The 15,104-nt window shown below is 41.0% G+C and overlaps 1 protein-coding gene across 3 annotated transcripts in view; it reads left to right on the top strand.

Annotated features, from left to right (window-relative positions):
* LOC309552668 (serine/threonine-protein kinase PLK2-like) overlaps positions 1–15,104 on the top strand; it is a 114,131-nt gene that overhangs the window by 63,330 nt on the left and 35,697 nt on the right. For all 3 annotated transcript variants that reach the window (XM_082253600.1, XM_082253599.1, XM_082253598.1), the window contains 3 exons: positions 3,477–3,615; positions 4,788–4,873; positions 4,953–5,049. In XM_082253600.1, the coding sequence (XP_082109726.1) occupies positions 3,477–3,615; positions 4,788–4,873; positions 4,953–5,049 (322 nt within the window). The remainder of the gene's footprint in view (positions 1–3,476; positions 3,616–4,787; positions 4,874–4,952; positions 5,050–15,104) is intronic.

Raw genomic sequence — 15,104 nt, 5'->3', positions numbered from 1 at the left:
GTAAGCAATTGTCAATTGTGTTTAGGTGGTGTCAGTAATCTCTATGCGAAGCCTAACTTGTTAAGTGTCCAAATGAATGAATGGAAAGGTGTTTAAAATGTAAATACCTATCAATGTCTTGTCGTCTATATGCAAAATACAACTGCCAAGGGACCAGGGTGTATGAATGAGGTGTGTCAAATGACTCGTTAATGTCATTTGCAAGAGCCCACATTCCATCGTAGAATGGGCCCTAGCTGAAATGTATTATGAAATATAATATTTTAGTAAGGCGCATTGATACACTCTTTCAGACCTTCAATGCTGCAGAAATGTTTCTGTAGCCTTCCCCAGATCTGTGCCTCGATACAATCCTGACCCGAAGGTCTACAGAAAACTCCTTGGACTTCATGGCTTGGTTTGTGCTCTGACATGCAGTGTTAACTGTGGGACCTTATATAGACAGGTGTGTGCATTTCCAAATCATGTCCAATCAACTGAATTTACAACAGGTGAACTCCAATCCAGTTGTAGAAACATCTCAAGGATGATCAGTGGAAAAAAGATGCACCTGTGCTCAATTTTGAGTGTCATGGCAAAGGCTGTGAAAGGCTATTTTTAATAAATTTGCAAAGATTTCAAACAAACTTTTTTCACGTTGTCATTGTGGGGTATTGTTTGCAGAATTTTGAGGAAAATGATTAATTTAATCCATTTTGGAATAAGGCTGTAACATAAAAAAACGTGAAAAGTGAAGCTCTGTAAATACTTTCTGGATGCACTGTATATATGCGTATATAACATATATAACATATATATATATATATATATATATATATATATATATATATATATATATATATATATATATATATATACGTGTGTGTTAAGGGCTTTCTTATGACTTGCAGTAGAGTTTATGAACTGACATATCATATAAATGCTTTGAACTAGTTAAAGTGTTACAGTTCATTTCTGTGAGAGGGATGTCGCCCTGTGTTTATCTTTCTCAAAGCTGAGACAATCGTTTGTCACTGGATAACCGGGTTTGGTAATGTGTTGTGTCCACAAGTCTACCTGATCACACTTATGAGGTGTCTTTCACTTTTATGGGACCTGGAGATCCTTGTAAATTTTGGTCAGTTTGTCTTTGGTTTCATGTGTTGTGAGTATACCAGAAACCCATTGTTCCTATAATTAGTTCTGTAAGCAAACTTGTTTACAGACTGCCAGCAATTCCTTTTGAGAAAAACAGAATGTCTTATGGTGGGAAAGTCAACTTAAAGTGTTACTAAACCCACAACAGTAAAATCAATCTGTATATGCAGTAAAGCATGCTTGTTATACTCACTGTGGAACCTAAAGAGTTAATCCTCCGCATTGTGTAAAAAGGCTGTTTGATCCAGGCTTATCTTATCCTCCTCTTCTTCCACAGTCCCCAATCCATCTACTGATACAACAGAGCCTTGAGGGCACTCTGCGCATGCTCAGCTTGGTGTATAGTGCTAGAGAGTTTTTTTTTTTTTTTTTCTTGGGAGGGTGCAAAGAAAGCTTTGCCCAATCAGGGTGCAGAATGCACACCCGGCGAACACCCTGCAAATTTGGGTGTTTGGCGAACGGCGCCCATCCTTAACTGTGGGAGACCAGATATAGTAAATGCAGGGTCCTGGGTTTAGTAACGCTTTAAATGAAGATATTGGTCTCTGCTTGTTTGGAACCTGTTTTTTATGAGAGTTATAAGAGTTTTATAAGAGCTATAACAGTGTGTATATCATTTATATACAGTGGAGATCAAAAGTTTGGGCACCCCAGGTAAAAATTTGTATTAATGTGCATAAAGAAGCCAAGGAAAGATGGAAAAATCTCCAAAAGGCATCAAATTACAGATTAGACATTCTTAACCACTTGCCGACCGCCGCACGACTATTTACTGCGGCAGTCAGCCCCTCACAGGCAAAGGGACATAGTACTACGTCGCTCGTCTACGAGCCTCTAGGGGGCGAGCGCGCCGCCGGGGGCAAGCGTGCGCCGCCGGAGGCGCGCTCCCACCCCCACTCGTTCCCTGACATGGCGGTTCTGCCGGTCACTCGCGATCTCCCAGTGCAGAGGGAGAAAAGCAGGCGGCTAATGTAAACAGAGCCGCCTGTCATTCTCCCTGATGTAACAGCAGAGATCATACGATCCTGCTATGTAGGATCGTATATCTCTGTGGTCACATCACTAGCCATGCCCCTTTACAGTTAGAAGCACGCCCCTAGGGTCACATTTAACCCCTTGATCACTAATAAAGTTAACCCCTTACCTGCCAGTGTCATTTTTACAGTAACAGTGCATATGTATAGCACTGATTACTGTAGTAATGTCACTGGTACCCCCAAAAGTGTCAAAAATGTCAGTCAAGGGTCCGATCTGTCCGCCGTCGCAGTCCCGCAAAAAAAATTGCAGATCGCCGCCATTACTCGTTAAAAAAAAAGAAAAACAATAAAAATGACAAAAATCTTTCCCTTAGTTAGTAAACGCAATAACTTTTGCACAAACCAATCAAAATACGCTTATTGCAACTTTTTTTACCAAACATATGTAGCAGAAAACAAATTGGCCTAAAATGTTAAAAGATTTTGATTTTTAAATTTTTTTTTGGGAATTTCATATATAAAAATTTGAAAAATATTGTTATTTTTTCAAAATTGTCGCTCTTTTTTTGTTTATAGCGCAAAAAGTAAAAATCGCACAGGTGATCAAATACCACCAAAATAAAGCTCTGTTTGTGTGAAAAAAAGGACGTCAATTTCATTTGGGTACAGCGTCACACAACTGCGCAATAGTCCGTTAAAGTCACGCAGTGCCAAATCGCAAAATAGGGCCTGGTCCTTGAGCAGCCAAATCCTCCGGGGTTCAAGTGGTTATAATATGTAAACAAAAGTTAGATTTTATTTCCATCATTGACACTTTCAAGATTACAAAAAACAAAAAAATGGTGTCTGCAAAAGTTTGGGCACCCTGCAGAATTTATAGCATGCACTGCCCCCTTTGCAAGGCTGAGACCTGCCATTGTCATGGATTGTTCTCAATCATCATCTGGGGAGGAAAAATGGCTAATTGGGCCCAATTTGGACATGTTCACTTAGGGGTGTACTCACTTTTGTTACCAGTGGTTTAGACATTATTGGCTATGTGTTGAGTTATTTTGAGGGGACATCAAATATACACTGTTATACAAGATATACACTCACTACTTTACATTGTAGCAAAGTGTCATTTCTTCAGTGTTGTCACATTAAAATATATAATAAAATATTTACAAAAATATGAGGGGTGTACTCACTTTTGTGAGATACTGTATTTATATATACCGGTGTGTATATATATATATATATATATATATATATACACACACACACACAACACACATTTTTAGCAAAGCTTTTGTTTCCTTTATCATTATAGAGCAAATCATTTATTTATATTTTCACCAATATGCTATTCCTTGCCTTTAGGGGTTCACACCTAAACAATTATCATCTACCAGCTGTAACACAGCTCCAACCTTCTTGCTTTCCGTCCAACTCACCAGATTCTTCAGTAAAGCAGCCAAAGTTCTGTATCGAGGAGTTTTCCATAAATCCTTCTGCTCAGGTATACAGATCAAAGTACCTTCCAACTAAAGGGACAGAAAAGTTTTCTAAATGATTTTAATTGTTTGGTCTTGATATTTAACACCTTTGGTCAGCAGTTTCAGTAGTTGTAACATTGTGTCAGTGGAGAGTTTTTTTTTTTTTTCTGTCAGGCACTGAAATTTGTACACATAAATCTTCAACTTCAGTATCCACATGTAGTGCTGACTCTCTAAGGAGCTGCTGGAATGTTGGGTTCTTCTGCCGTTCTCAGTGGTTACCTACCCTTAACTGTACCTGACACACCAGTGGTGATAAAATGGGTTTTACCTGGGCAGAAATAATCCCTCTAAGGGAGGGACTATTTAAACAGGACCAACAGTGACAGAGTTAACCAGGTATCAAATAGTGTAACAGTCATAAGTACCACAAAGTAAATGCCATTCATTCCCCTAGCTGCTTGTAAAATAGCCCTGCAAGAACACACTGGGAGAGTGAAAGCGAATGTTTTTACCACAACAATAATTTAAAGCGGAACTAAAGCCATCGATTTAACAGTTTAAAAAATACAGTTACATTCTAGGCATGCCGTGAATGCTAACTGTCACATTTGCTTGTGCTCTCAATCAAACTGTCAAACCATCAAATGGCTTCTTCTTCAAATAAATACCCTTATAATGCATTATGGTGCAAATAACAAACAGACAGCATGATGCAAATGATAGTGCTATCTAACTATTGAGTACAGGCCCTTTCCAACTACTGATTAGGGAAATAAAAAACAACTCTGCCTGTGGCTGGGCTCCTAAAATTGCATTGGAGTGCTCACCTTCCAAGCAAAGTCAAATGCAAAGGGAGATGGACCTTAGGTCTATGTGCCCGTAAATGATTTCTGAGTGATCTTAAAGTGATGTCAACCTAATGCCATCAACCCTAGCCAAAAGCCAGTAAAAATGGCCCTAATGGAAGTATTTGCCCTCTGGAGAGTTATACCATGGAAGGGAAGCTTTGCTATTAAAATGCACAGAGAGAAAGGAAAGTAATAATGTTAATCAACAGCTGATGTTCCATAAAGGGATTGTCTTTATTGCAAAGCTTGTATTTTATTGTTGTTCAATATTCATGTGTATACTCATGATGCTACTAATTTTATTATCATGGATTCATTTTTAGATTTTTAAATTTTATTTTTAGATAGTGGAGAAACAGGGCAACATAGGAAATCAATGGATGTGCCTACGCAGAGCCTGGAGTCTTTGAGTACAGACAACACATCTGAGGTATGAGAATACTGGAAACATTATACCTCAGAGACATAGATTTGCTCCAGTGGTTAACTCCAATTTACGTCTTTTTCAGGATGAAAAAACAGAGGACACCATGAGACCTAGTGATGAATCTCTTGCTATACTCATGAGAGGGAGAATGAGCAGCAGGCGAAGGTCGGCCTTGCAGAGTGAGCTTCAGTTTTACCAGTGATACAGTAAAAGATTGGAAGCACATAGCATGTAGTGTTAGCATTTAATGTTTACTGCTAAATTCTGTATTTTTACTAAATAAGAAGGTAATTCTGAAATTTCATAGTTCAAAATTGGCAAAATATAAGTGAAGAATAAGGATCAGTTATATAATGTGAATCTGTAAAAACTGAACATATTCAGTAGTAGGGATGAGTGAATCTTGTTCAAAGTATGCAAACTTTGTTGTGACCTCACTAAAATCTAGCAGGGGGGATTTTTTTTCATTCTGGCCCTTTGTAGTACTGATAAGCAATCTATTTCCAAACTAAAGGCCCAAGAAGCTAGGCACTGCTATGGGAGACATCTACCAATGCAGAAATTAAACAGAGTAGAACAGTATTCCTCCTCGTTGAGAAACCTCAACCCTCCCTAACAACAGCACACACTCACAATATGGCTGGTGTGAGTCCATCCTTAGTTTTAAGATTATTGGTTCTTGTAGCACAGTTGACTAAGGGCTAAACTATGCACATAATTCTGGGTTGTTCCTTATTTCTGGAGGGGAGCCTGTGAGGTTTTCAGACACATATTTTACAAAGGCAAACACAGGGGATTTGCCCCATGCCCATGGTAGCAGCAAACCCAAACCACGTCCCTAATATTCAGTTTGTCACAATATAATAGTGGTGTACCACTAGAGCTGGCCATGCATTTGTGACAGTCAGTCAGAAACACTTTGGCTTTGACATGCAGCATACATTTTAAAAAATGACATAAATTAAATCATATGAAATTTACCTGAAGGTATTTTAAAGGATGACACACACAATGCATAATAGCGAATAATCTAAGTTGTGTCTAATGAACATGATATGTTTTTATGAGAAAGAAAAATAAGATCTGGATGGAGGTAATGTAGTGGAAGTCATTTGTATGTTGCAAAAGCATTTTGCACAGTTCCTCAAAAAAGCTGGTACAAAACACTAAGATGTAATCATTTTAGGAGAATGTATATATATGGACAAGGAACTCAACAGTAAGCAAATTTGTAGGAAAACTTTCATAACTCATTGGTGGCATAGTAGTTTTGACATGAACCACTGTGCACTGAAGTTAGAGGGAGGTGGCAAAGAAATTATGAAAATATCCCCCACTCTTTTGGAGAGGGGGGGGTGTGTTGGGGCCCATTTCAGTGTTTCCAAAATGGCAAATATGGCCCTTGACTATACTACATGCACATGAACACAAGATAGAGCACAGCTGGCAGGCTAAAAAACTCTCAACAATATAAATGTAACGGAACAGGGCACCCCTGACTGGGTACCTCTGTTGACAGATGCTCCTAGTGCTTCCCGAGGGGGTCCAAGCACTCCACCAGACACTGTAACCACTTCAGACTCCACGAACCGCCGCAGCTTGGTTAGGGTCTCGCAATCTCCTACCCACCCTGGACCTACGACAAGGCTCCAGGTTCCTGTGGGTGAACCTCTTTCCCCAGAGAGTGCAGCAGAACAAGCTCTTATACAAGCTCTTACAAGAGCTTAGTGATTCTCTAAGGGAGTATGGAAGACCATAGCAATCCCTGCAGCATATTTCCCCAATAAGAGACAGGACTCTAGATTGAGGTTGAAGGAACTCTCGAACAACTTTATTGAACAAGACTTATATACAGAATTTGGAACATCCCACCCCCAACAACCGCTTTCCTATTGGTCAATTGTAAAGTACCTGTAGTCCTCCTTCAGGTCCTCCTTAGCCATGCAAATGAGGACTTGAAAATGAGTCAGCAGGGATTGGTCCGATAGCTTGACCAGAAGGACTGCCATGTGCAATGAGACAGAAGCCCCCAGGGGGCAATCAATGTACACAATAGCCAGACACAGAACAATGGGAGGGCATTAGCACTTAACAATGAGACAGGGCAATCCACATTCCCTCTCAATACACAAACAAAAGGAAAACCTTGCTGACATTGAAAGATATGTAATATACACAGCATTTAGGAATTACAGATTTCATGGCAAATGAGAATAAATCTTAATATTTCTATATGGAGATATTACTGGCAAATATGAAGCAATCCAAACCATTACTTGTCTGTCTTTAAATTCCAGTGACATTGAATACTGTCACAATAAAGATTTAGGGTTCAATTCACTAAGAGTTAAATGTTTAATGAAAAAATGTGTTAAAATAACACATGCGGAAACAATTTTACAAATTTGCTGGTAAATAGCTTATTTAGTAAAATACCGGTAATGCGGTAATTATTTTCATGCAGTATTTTATCACATGGTAGCTTGTTGTTAAGGAGTGGTCCGGAAGGACGTCTGTCCCTTCTGTAACAATGGATGACTCATCAGCTGTCAGCGGGTTTCCCAACTAAGGTCCTCGCCACCCACCAGCTCCCTCGCCTGACAGATTTTAAATAACTAAGAGGTGTGGCCACCCAGCGACATCAATGGGTGACCCCCTTTTGATGTTACCAACCCTGCATGCCCTGACCAGTGATGTCGCAAGGGGCCACACCCCTTAGTTATTTAAGAACTGTCAGACGCGGAACTAGGCAGACAGCAGGAGTGTGGGACCGGAGGTTGTTTTTTTTTTTTTTTTTGTACCCCTATTGATTCACAAAGGGGGTGGTGGGATCTGGGGGCAAGAGTTGTGGAAAAGAAGCCCTTATCCCCATCAACATGGGGGCAAGGTGATTAGGAGGGGGAATTGGACTTAACAGTTTACCGAGTGTTTTTTTGCAATATTTACCGACACATTTTTCATTTTGCGTTCACTACTGCATAATCATTAATTTTTATGTGAATTGGACTTTTTTTTACTTTTTTTTGCGATGATTTATACAAATGAGTCATGTGACCATTTTATCGCATGCTGTAATGTTTAGTGAATTGACCCCTTAGGCACCTAACCTAGAGCTGTATGACTTGTAAACTGGCTTCACAATTTAGCATAAATGCCATTATGATAACGTACACTGCTCAAAAAAAACTAAAGGAACACTTTTTTAACAGAGTATAACATTAAGTCAATTAAACCCCTGGGATATTAATCTGATCAGTTAAGTAGCAGAGGGGGTTGTTAGTCAGTTTCAGCTGATTTGGTGTTAATGAAATTAACAACAAGTGCACTAGATGGGCAACAATGAGACGACAGAAATTGTCTTACAGGTGGATGCAACTGCCTTTTTTTTAACCTACTCATCTTTTCTGTTTTTCACTTGTTTGCATTTGGCTAGGGTCAGTGTCACTAGTGGTAGCATGAGGCAATACCTGGACCCTATAGAGGTTGCACAGGCAGTCCAACTCCTGCAGGATGGCACATCAATAAGTGCCTTTATCAGAAAGGCACTTCAATGAGCATGGAAGAGATTCCAGGAGACAGTCAGTTACTCAAGGAGAGCTGGACAGGGCCATAGAAGGTCCTTAATCAATCAGCAGGACTGGTATATGCTCCTTTGTGCAAGGAGGAACAGGATGAGCACTGCCAGAGCCCTATAAAATCACCTCCAGCAGGCCACTGGTGTTAATGTCTCTGACCAAACAATCAGAAACAGACTTCATAAGGGTGGCCTGAGGGCCCAACGTCCTCTAGTGGGCCCTTTGCTCACTGCCCAGCACTGTGGAGCTTGATTGGCATTTGCCATTGAACACCAGATTTGGCAGGTCCCCCACTGGCATCCTGTGTTTTTCACAGATGAGAGAAGGTTCACCCTGACCACATGTGACAGACGTGAAAGGGTCTGGAGAAGCGGTGGAAAACATTATGCTGCCTTTAACATCTTTCAGCATGACTGGTTTGGTGGTGGGTCAGTGATGGTCTGGAGAGGCATATCCATGGAGGGAAGCACAGACCTCTACAGGTCAGACAATGGCAACCTGACTGCTATGAGGTATCGGGATTAAATCCTTGGACCCATTGTCAGACCCTACGCTGGTGCAGTGGGTCCTGGGTTCCTCCTGGTGCACAACAATGCCTGACCTCATGTGGCAGAGTATGCAGCCAGTTCCTGGAGGATGAAGAAATTGATACCACCTGACCTAAATCAAATAGAACACCTCTGGGACGATATGTTTTGGTCCATCCAACAACGCCAGGTTACACCTCAGTCTGTTCAGGAGCTCAGCGATGCCCTGGTCCAGATCTGGGAGGAAATACCCAAGGACACCATCTGTCGTCTCATTAGGACCATGCCTCAACATTGTCAGGCATGCATACAAGCATGTGGGGACCATACAAACTACTGAGTACCCTTTTGAATTTCTGCAATGAAATTTCAGCAAAATGGACCAGTGCGGTGCATCATTTTTTCATTTTGAGTTGTCTTTGAATTCCGCCTTCTGTAGGTTGATGACTTTCATTTCAATTAAACGATGTGGCACCTTAGGTTCCTAACACATTACCCAGTCCATATCAGTACAGATATCCAGCATGATATTTGTCCCCATTGATCTGATGTGTTTTCAAAGTGTTCCTTTAATTTATTTGAGCAGTGTAGTTGTCAGACACATTCACACCCATTGTTTAACTAAAATTGTATTTATTATTTCAGTATGCTTAGAAAAATCGCTGCTCAACCCTATCCAGTCTGTGTGGTTAAAATGTGTAAGATGGCCTCTGCCTTGCATCACTCCACAATCTACGCCCCCTGACATGTTTCGCTCCACCCACTGGGGCTTAGTCATAGAGGTAAAGGTACAGAGGCAGGATGGAAGAACATTTTCACTGAACGTTAAAATGAGAAGATGAACATGTGCAAGCAGGGGCCGACTGACAACCCTCAGAGCCCCTCAGACCAAATAAAGCAAGGGCCCCTGTCAGGTCCCACAAATGACCTGCCCCTGCCCCTACATTTTGCGCAACGTACAACTTCTGCCTTTTTTTAAACAATGTTTAATAACAGAATCTCCTCACATTCAGCAATAAACAAAATACAGAAAGTGAAGCAGGCAACTCAAATGGGACCTGGGGGGGGGGGGGGTCTCTCTCTAACAGAGGCCCTCTCAGTGGCCAATAGAGAGACCCCCCCCCTCCAGGTCCCATTAGAGACTACAAAGGAGTATAATGGGACCTGGAGGGGTGTCTCTCCCTAACAAAGGCCCTATCTGTGTCTATTAGAGAGTCAGTTAGATAGCGGCCCCTCCAGGCCCTATTAAAGACTACAACAGAGTTTACAGTGAACACCTTCATTCACTCTGTTCCTCACAGGACCCCTCCTTGTGCCATGACTCTCACCCCTGCCCCAAACTCTCACAAAGTAGAAATACATTTAGCGCTGTGTAGCGATCCTCTTACGTAACTATGGGTACTGTAGCTGTGGCTGGGTGGCGTGTCCTCTGTGGCTGGCTGGCTCCTGCATTTTCTGTGGCTGGCTCCTGTGGGTGGGTGGCTGTTGCTGGCTGGCTCCATGGTGTGGGTGGGTCACTGTGGGTGGCTGGCTTGCACCCTGGCCCTGCTGTGGGTTGGCCACGACCCTGGATGGCTGGCTGGCTCCTGTGGGTGGCTGGCTGGCACCCTACTGTGGCTGGATGGCTGGGTCACTGGTGCAGATGGGTTATTGGGGGTTGCTGGCTGGCACCCTGGCCCTGCTGTGGGTGGGTCACTGTGGCTGGCTCCTGTGGGTGGGTAGCTGACTGGCACCCTGCTGTGGCTGGCTCCCTGCTGTGGGTTGTCACTGTGGGTGGGTGGCTGGCTGGCACCCTGCCCCTTCTGTAGGTGGGTCATCGTGGCTGGCAGGCTCCTGTGGGTGGCTGGCTGGGTTCTGTGGGTTGTCACTGTGGGTGGGTGGCTGGCTGGCACCCTACCCCTGCTGCAGGTGGGTCATCGTGGCTGGCAGGCTCCTGTGGGTGGCTGGCTGGGTTCTGTGGGTGGCTGGTTGGCACCGTGCTGTGGCTGACTGGCTCCCTGGTGTGGGTGGGTCACCGTGGGTGGCTGGCTGGCACACTGGCATTGCTGTGGGTGGGTCACCGTGGCTGGCTGGCTCCTGTGGGTGGCTGGTTGGCTGGCTCCTGTAGGTGGCTAGCTGGCACCATGCTGTGGCTTGCTGGCTTCCTGGTGTGGGTGAGTCCCCTTGGGTGGCTGGCTGGCTGGCAACCTAACCCTGCTGTGGGTGGGTCACTGTACCTGGGAGTCACTGTGGGTGGATGGCTTCTTTGGGTAGCTGGCTGCTACCCTGGCCCTGCTGTGGGTGGGTTCAGTGGGTGGCTGGCTGGCTGGCTGGTTTACTGGCACCCTGGCCCTGCTGTGGGTGGGTCACTGTGGGTGGCTGACTCCTGTGGGTGGGTGGTTGGCTGGCTGCTGCAACCTGCTGGCTTCTACTCGGCCCGACTGGTCAGTCCTCACCTTAGGATAATGAAGTGAATGAAAAAGAAATGGGGAAATAAAGTTGAAAACGGAAAGAAAAACCGACAGTATGTGAGAGGAGGATGAAAAAGAAATGAGGGAATGTTAAGGAATGTGAGAAATAATGCTAAAAAGTAATGCAAAGTAAAAATTTGAAATATAGACTGAAAAGTGAAAACTAAAAAATCTTTTTTTTTGAGGATTGAGAATAAGGATTGAATTGAGTTATCATAAAGAAATGTAATGTAGTCCTGACAATAAAAGGAAAAAATTGAATGATGAGTGAAAAAAACAAAGACACTGTCTGGTAAAAATGAGAAGAAAAAAGTGCATGGTGTTTGTTGTGAAAAGGTGTAAGAGAATATGTGAAAAAAAAATTATTCTTTAAAAAAAATAGAAGAAAAATAAAATAAAAAAGAAGAAATTAATTCTAAAAAACAAACATATAGTTGTAAACTATTAGTAATGGAGTTACAGTCTCCATTGTACCATTCTAATACCCTGCTTTCTCATATTTCTATGCTGAATCTGATCCACAGTCAAGTCATCATCAGGTGGCTCATATTTATCACATTAATATTGGAATAATACCTCTCATTGTTTGAAACATATTGATTAAGCCTTGCTCAGATATTTTACATCTCTTTGAAAATTGTCAGCATATTGTTTTTTTTTTCCCCTAATAATACCGTGATATTTTTCTGTCACATTTGCAAAAGTAAAAGATGCAGCTGTATACCAGCAATATCTCATTTTTACTCAAAAATATGTGCTATATAGTTATATAATATGATAATTGTACCAATGTCCTAAAAATTCAATGATATATGGAATATTTCGGGTTGAGGCACGAAGGACTTTCATGATACCACATAGACTCACAGAACGATAATAATTAAAAAATGTATACATTTTTATTATTGCACATGAATTAAAAACCACTCCACCAATAGAGGAGAGCATATCAAATACACAGCACAATACACCAATACACTAAAGACATCTAGGTTGGAGCCTAGATTAATCTCCACAATCGTAAAATCAAGAAGAAAGAAGAGAAATCCTCTTGTTGAGATTAGATGTAATAAGGCTCCCTACAATTGGGGGTCACTCTATGTTCCTCCAATAGGACTCAACATGTTTTGCGGTGGTACCGCTTTGTCAGAAGTATAAGTTCAAGAAGAATTAGTCTAAAAAGAGAAAATATATATAAACAAGTAGTGATCCCATGAAAAAAGTAAAGCAACAACTCATAATATATACTCGTATGTATGTTACTATTGAATGCTTATATTACAAGGTATAAAGAAGAATAAATAAATGGCCCAGTTCTTTTATCACACATATCACTCTAAGGCCGGTCCATATGGATCGATCATGGAAGATGGTCAGTACAACTATGGGGTGGTAAATGCCAGAATTGGCAGTCTCCCTGACGGTTATGGGGCCCGGGGGTGGTAATCCAAATAGCCATTTTGAATAATAGCCTATAGTAGCAATGTTATAATATCTATAAATGGGATATTATCCCCATTTTACAATATATATGATCTAACATGCCATATATGTATCAAATAGGGACATCACCATGATAATACGCACCTATAGTGGCTTGTAAGAAGAATTCACAGACAGGCAATTGGCACGTGTAGGGGTCCAAGATGAATTCGTCCCATATATTTAGCCAAGGTTTTCTTTGTCATTCAATATAACCGCATAGACAATATGTGTAACAAATTATGTTTAACAAATTATGCACGTGCCAATTGCCTGTCTGTGAATTCTTCTTACAAGCCACTATAGGTGCGTATTATCATGGTGATGTCCTTATTTGATACATATATGGTATGTTAGATGATATATATTGTAAAATGGGGATAATCCCACATTTATAAATATTATAACATTGCTACTATAGGCTATTATTCAAAATGGCTATTTGGATTACCAACCCCGGGCCCCATACTCATCGGTAGGAGACTGCCAATTCTGGCATTTACCACTCCATATTTGGACTGACCATCTTCCATCCATTTAGACCGGCCTTAGAGTGAAATGTGTGCAAAAAGAACTGGACTATTTATTTATTCCTTCTTTATAACTTGTAATATAAGCATTCAATAGTAACATTAATACCAGTATATATTGTGAGTTGTTGCTTTACTTTTTTTTCATGGGATTACTACTTGTATATATATCTTTTCTCTTTTTAGACTAATTCCTCTTGAACCTATACTCCTGACGAAGCGGTAGCACCGTGAAACATGTTGAGTCCTATCGGAGGAACATAGAGTGAGCCCCAACTGTGGGGAGCCATATTACATCTAATCTCTATAAGAGGATTTCTCTTCTTGATTTTGTGATTGTGGAGATTAATCTAGGCTCCAACCTAGATGTCTTTAGTGAATTTGTGTATTGAGCTGTGTATTTGATATGCTCTCCTCTATTGGTGGAGCAGCTTTTAATTAATGGGCAATAATAAAGAATCGTTTTTTTTTTCCATGGAATGGACAGATGACCAGATAAGTTCTGTCTATTATCAGTACTTACCATCCTTTTCCTAGGATATTTTTTAGCACATTGTTTTCTGCCATCCTTCATGATGTTTCTTGAACAGGATGATAGAGCTGCCAATGTTTTTATTGGAGACTGTAACTACATTACCAATAGTTTACAACTATCTCTGTTTGTTTTTTACATTTAAATAAAAATGTATTTCTTTTTTTGTATCTTATTTTTATTCCACTTTTTCAAAATAATTTTTTATTTTCACATCATTCGTTTTTTCTTTTACTGTCATCACTACACTACCTTTCTTTATGATCATCATTCAATCCTTATTCTCAATGCTCACAAAAAAGATTTTAATTTTTCACTTTTTCACTTTTCGATCCTTGTTTAAATGTTTCACTTTGCATTACTTTTCAGTATTATTTCTAACATTCCTTAACATTCACTCATTCCTTTTTCATCTTCCTCTCACATACTGTCAGTTTTTCTTTCAGTTTTCAACTTTATTTCCCCATTTCTTATCCATTCAGTTCATTACCCGAATCTCTTGCACATATTCATCTTCTCATTTTCACGGCCAGTAATACAGAAGTTCTCCTGTCCAGCCTCTTCCCTTTACTTCTAGGACTAAGCCCCAGTGGGTGGGGCAAAACATGTCAGAGGGTGTGGCTTGTGGAGTGGTGCAAGGCTGAGGCCATCTTACACATTAACCACATATAATGGATGGGGTAGAGCAGCAATTTTTCTAAGTATGCTACACACCACTGGATGGTGATATTTTCAACCAGCACCCATTCCTGAGTACTAGCGGGACTATATACACTCTCCTTTTGCTTAGAGCAGCACTACAAGCATTAGCATATAATTTCATCATGATTTATTATTAAGCCTGCATTCACACTTGTGTAGTTTAGTTTTGTACACATTCACGAAATGCGCAAAAAGCTCATGTCGCACTTGTAATACCATTCATTGTTAGAAGAACCCCAAATGTGGCAAGCAAGATGCATTATTTTGTGTGCGAAAAAACGCAGTTAAAAAGCTCAGAAAAGTGCATGAGCTTCTTTGCCACATTTGTCACACGTAGGGCTGCCCTATGCGCAAAGTTCACAATGCAAACATGTACATATGTGTGACACCTGATGTAATACTACATAGTGTGAATGGCAGCTAACAGTTAAAACCA

The sequence above is a fragment of the Pelophylax lessonae genome, assembly GCF_965119305.1.
Source record: "Pelophylax lessonae genome assembly, chromosome: 1".
Lineage (NCBI taxonomy): Eukaryota > Metazoa > Chordata > Amphibia > Anura > Ranidae > Pelophylax > Pelophylax lessonae.
Note: the sequence above shows the minus strand (reverse complement) of the source record. Positions and strands in the feature narration are given on the sequence as shown.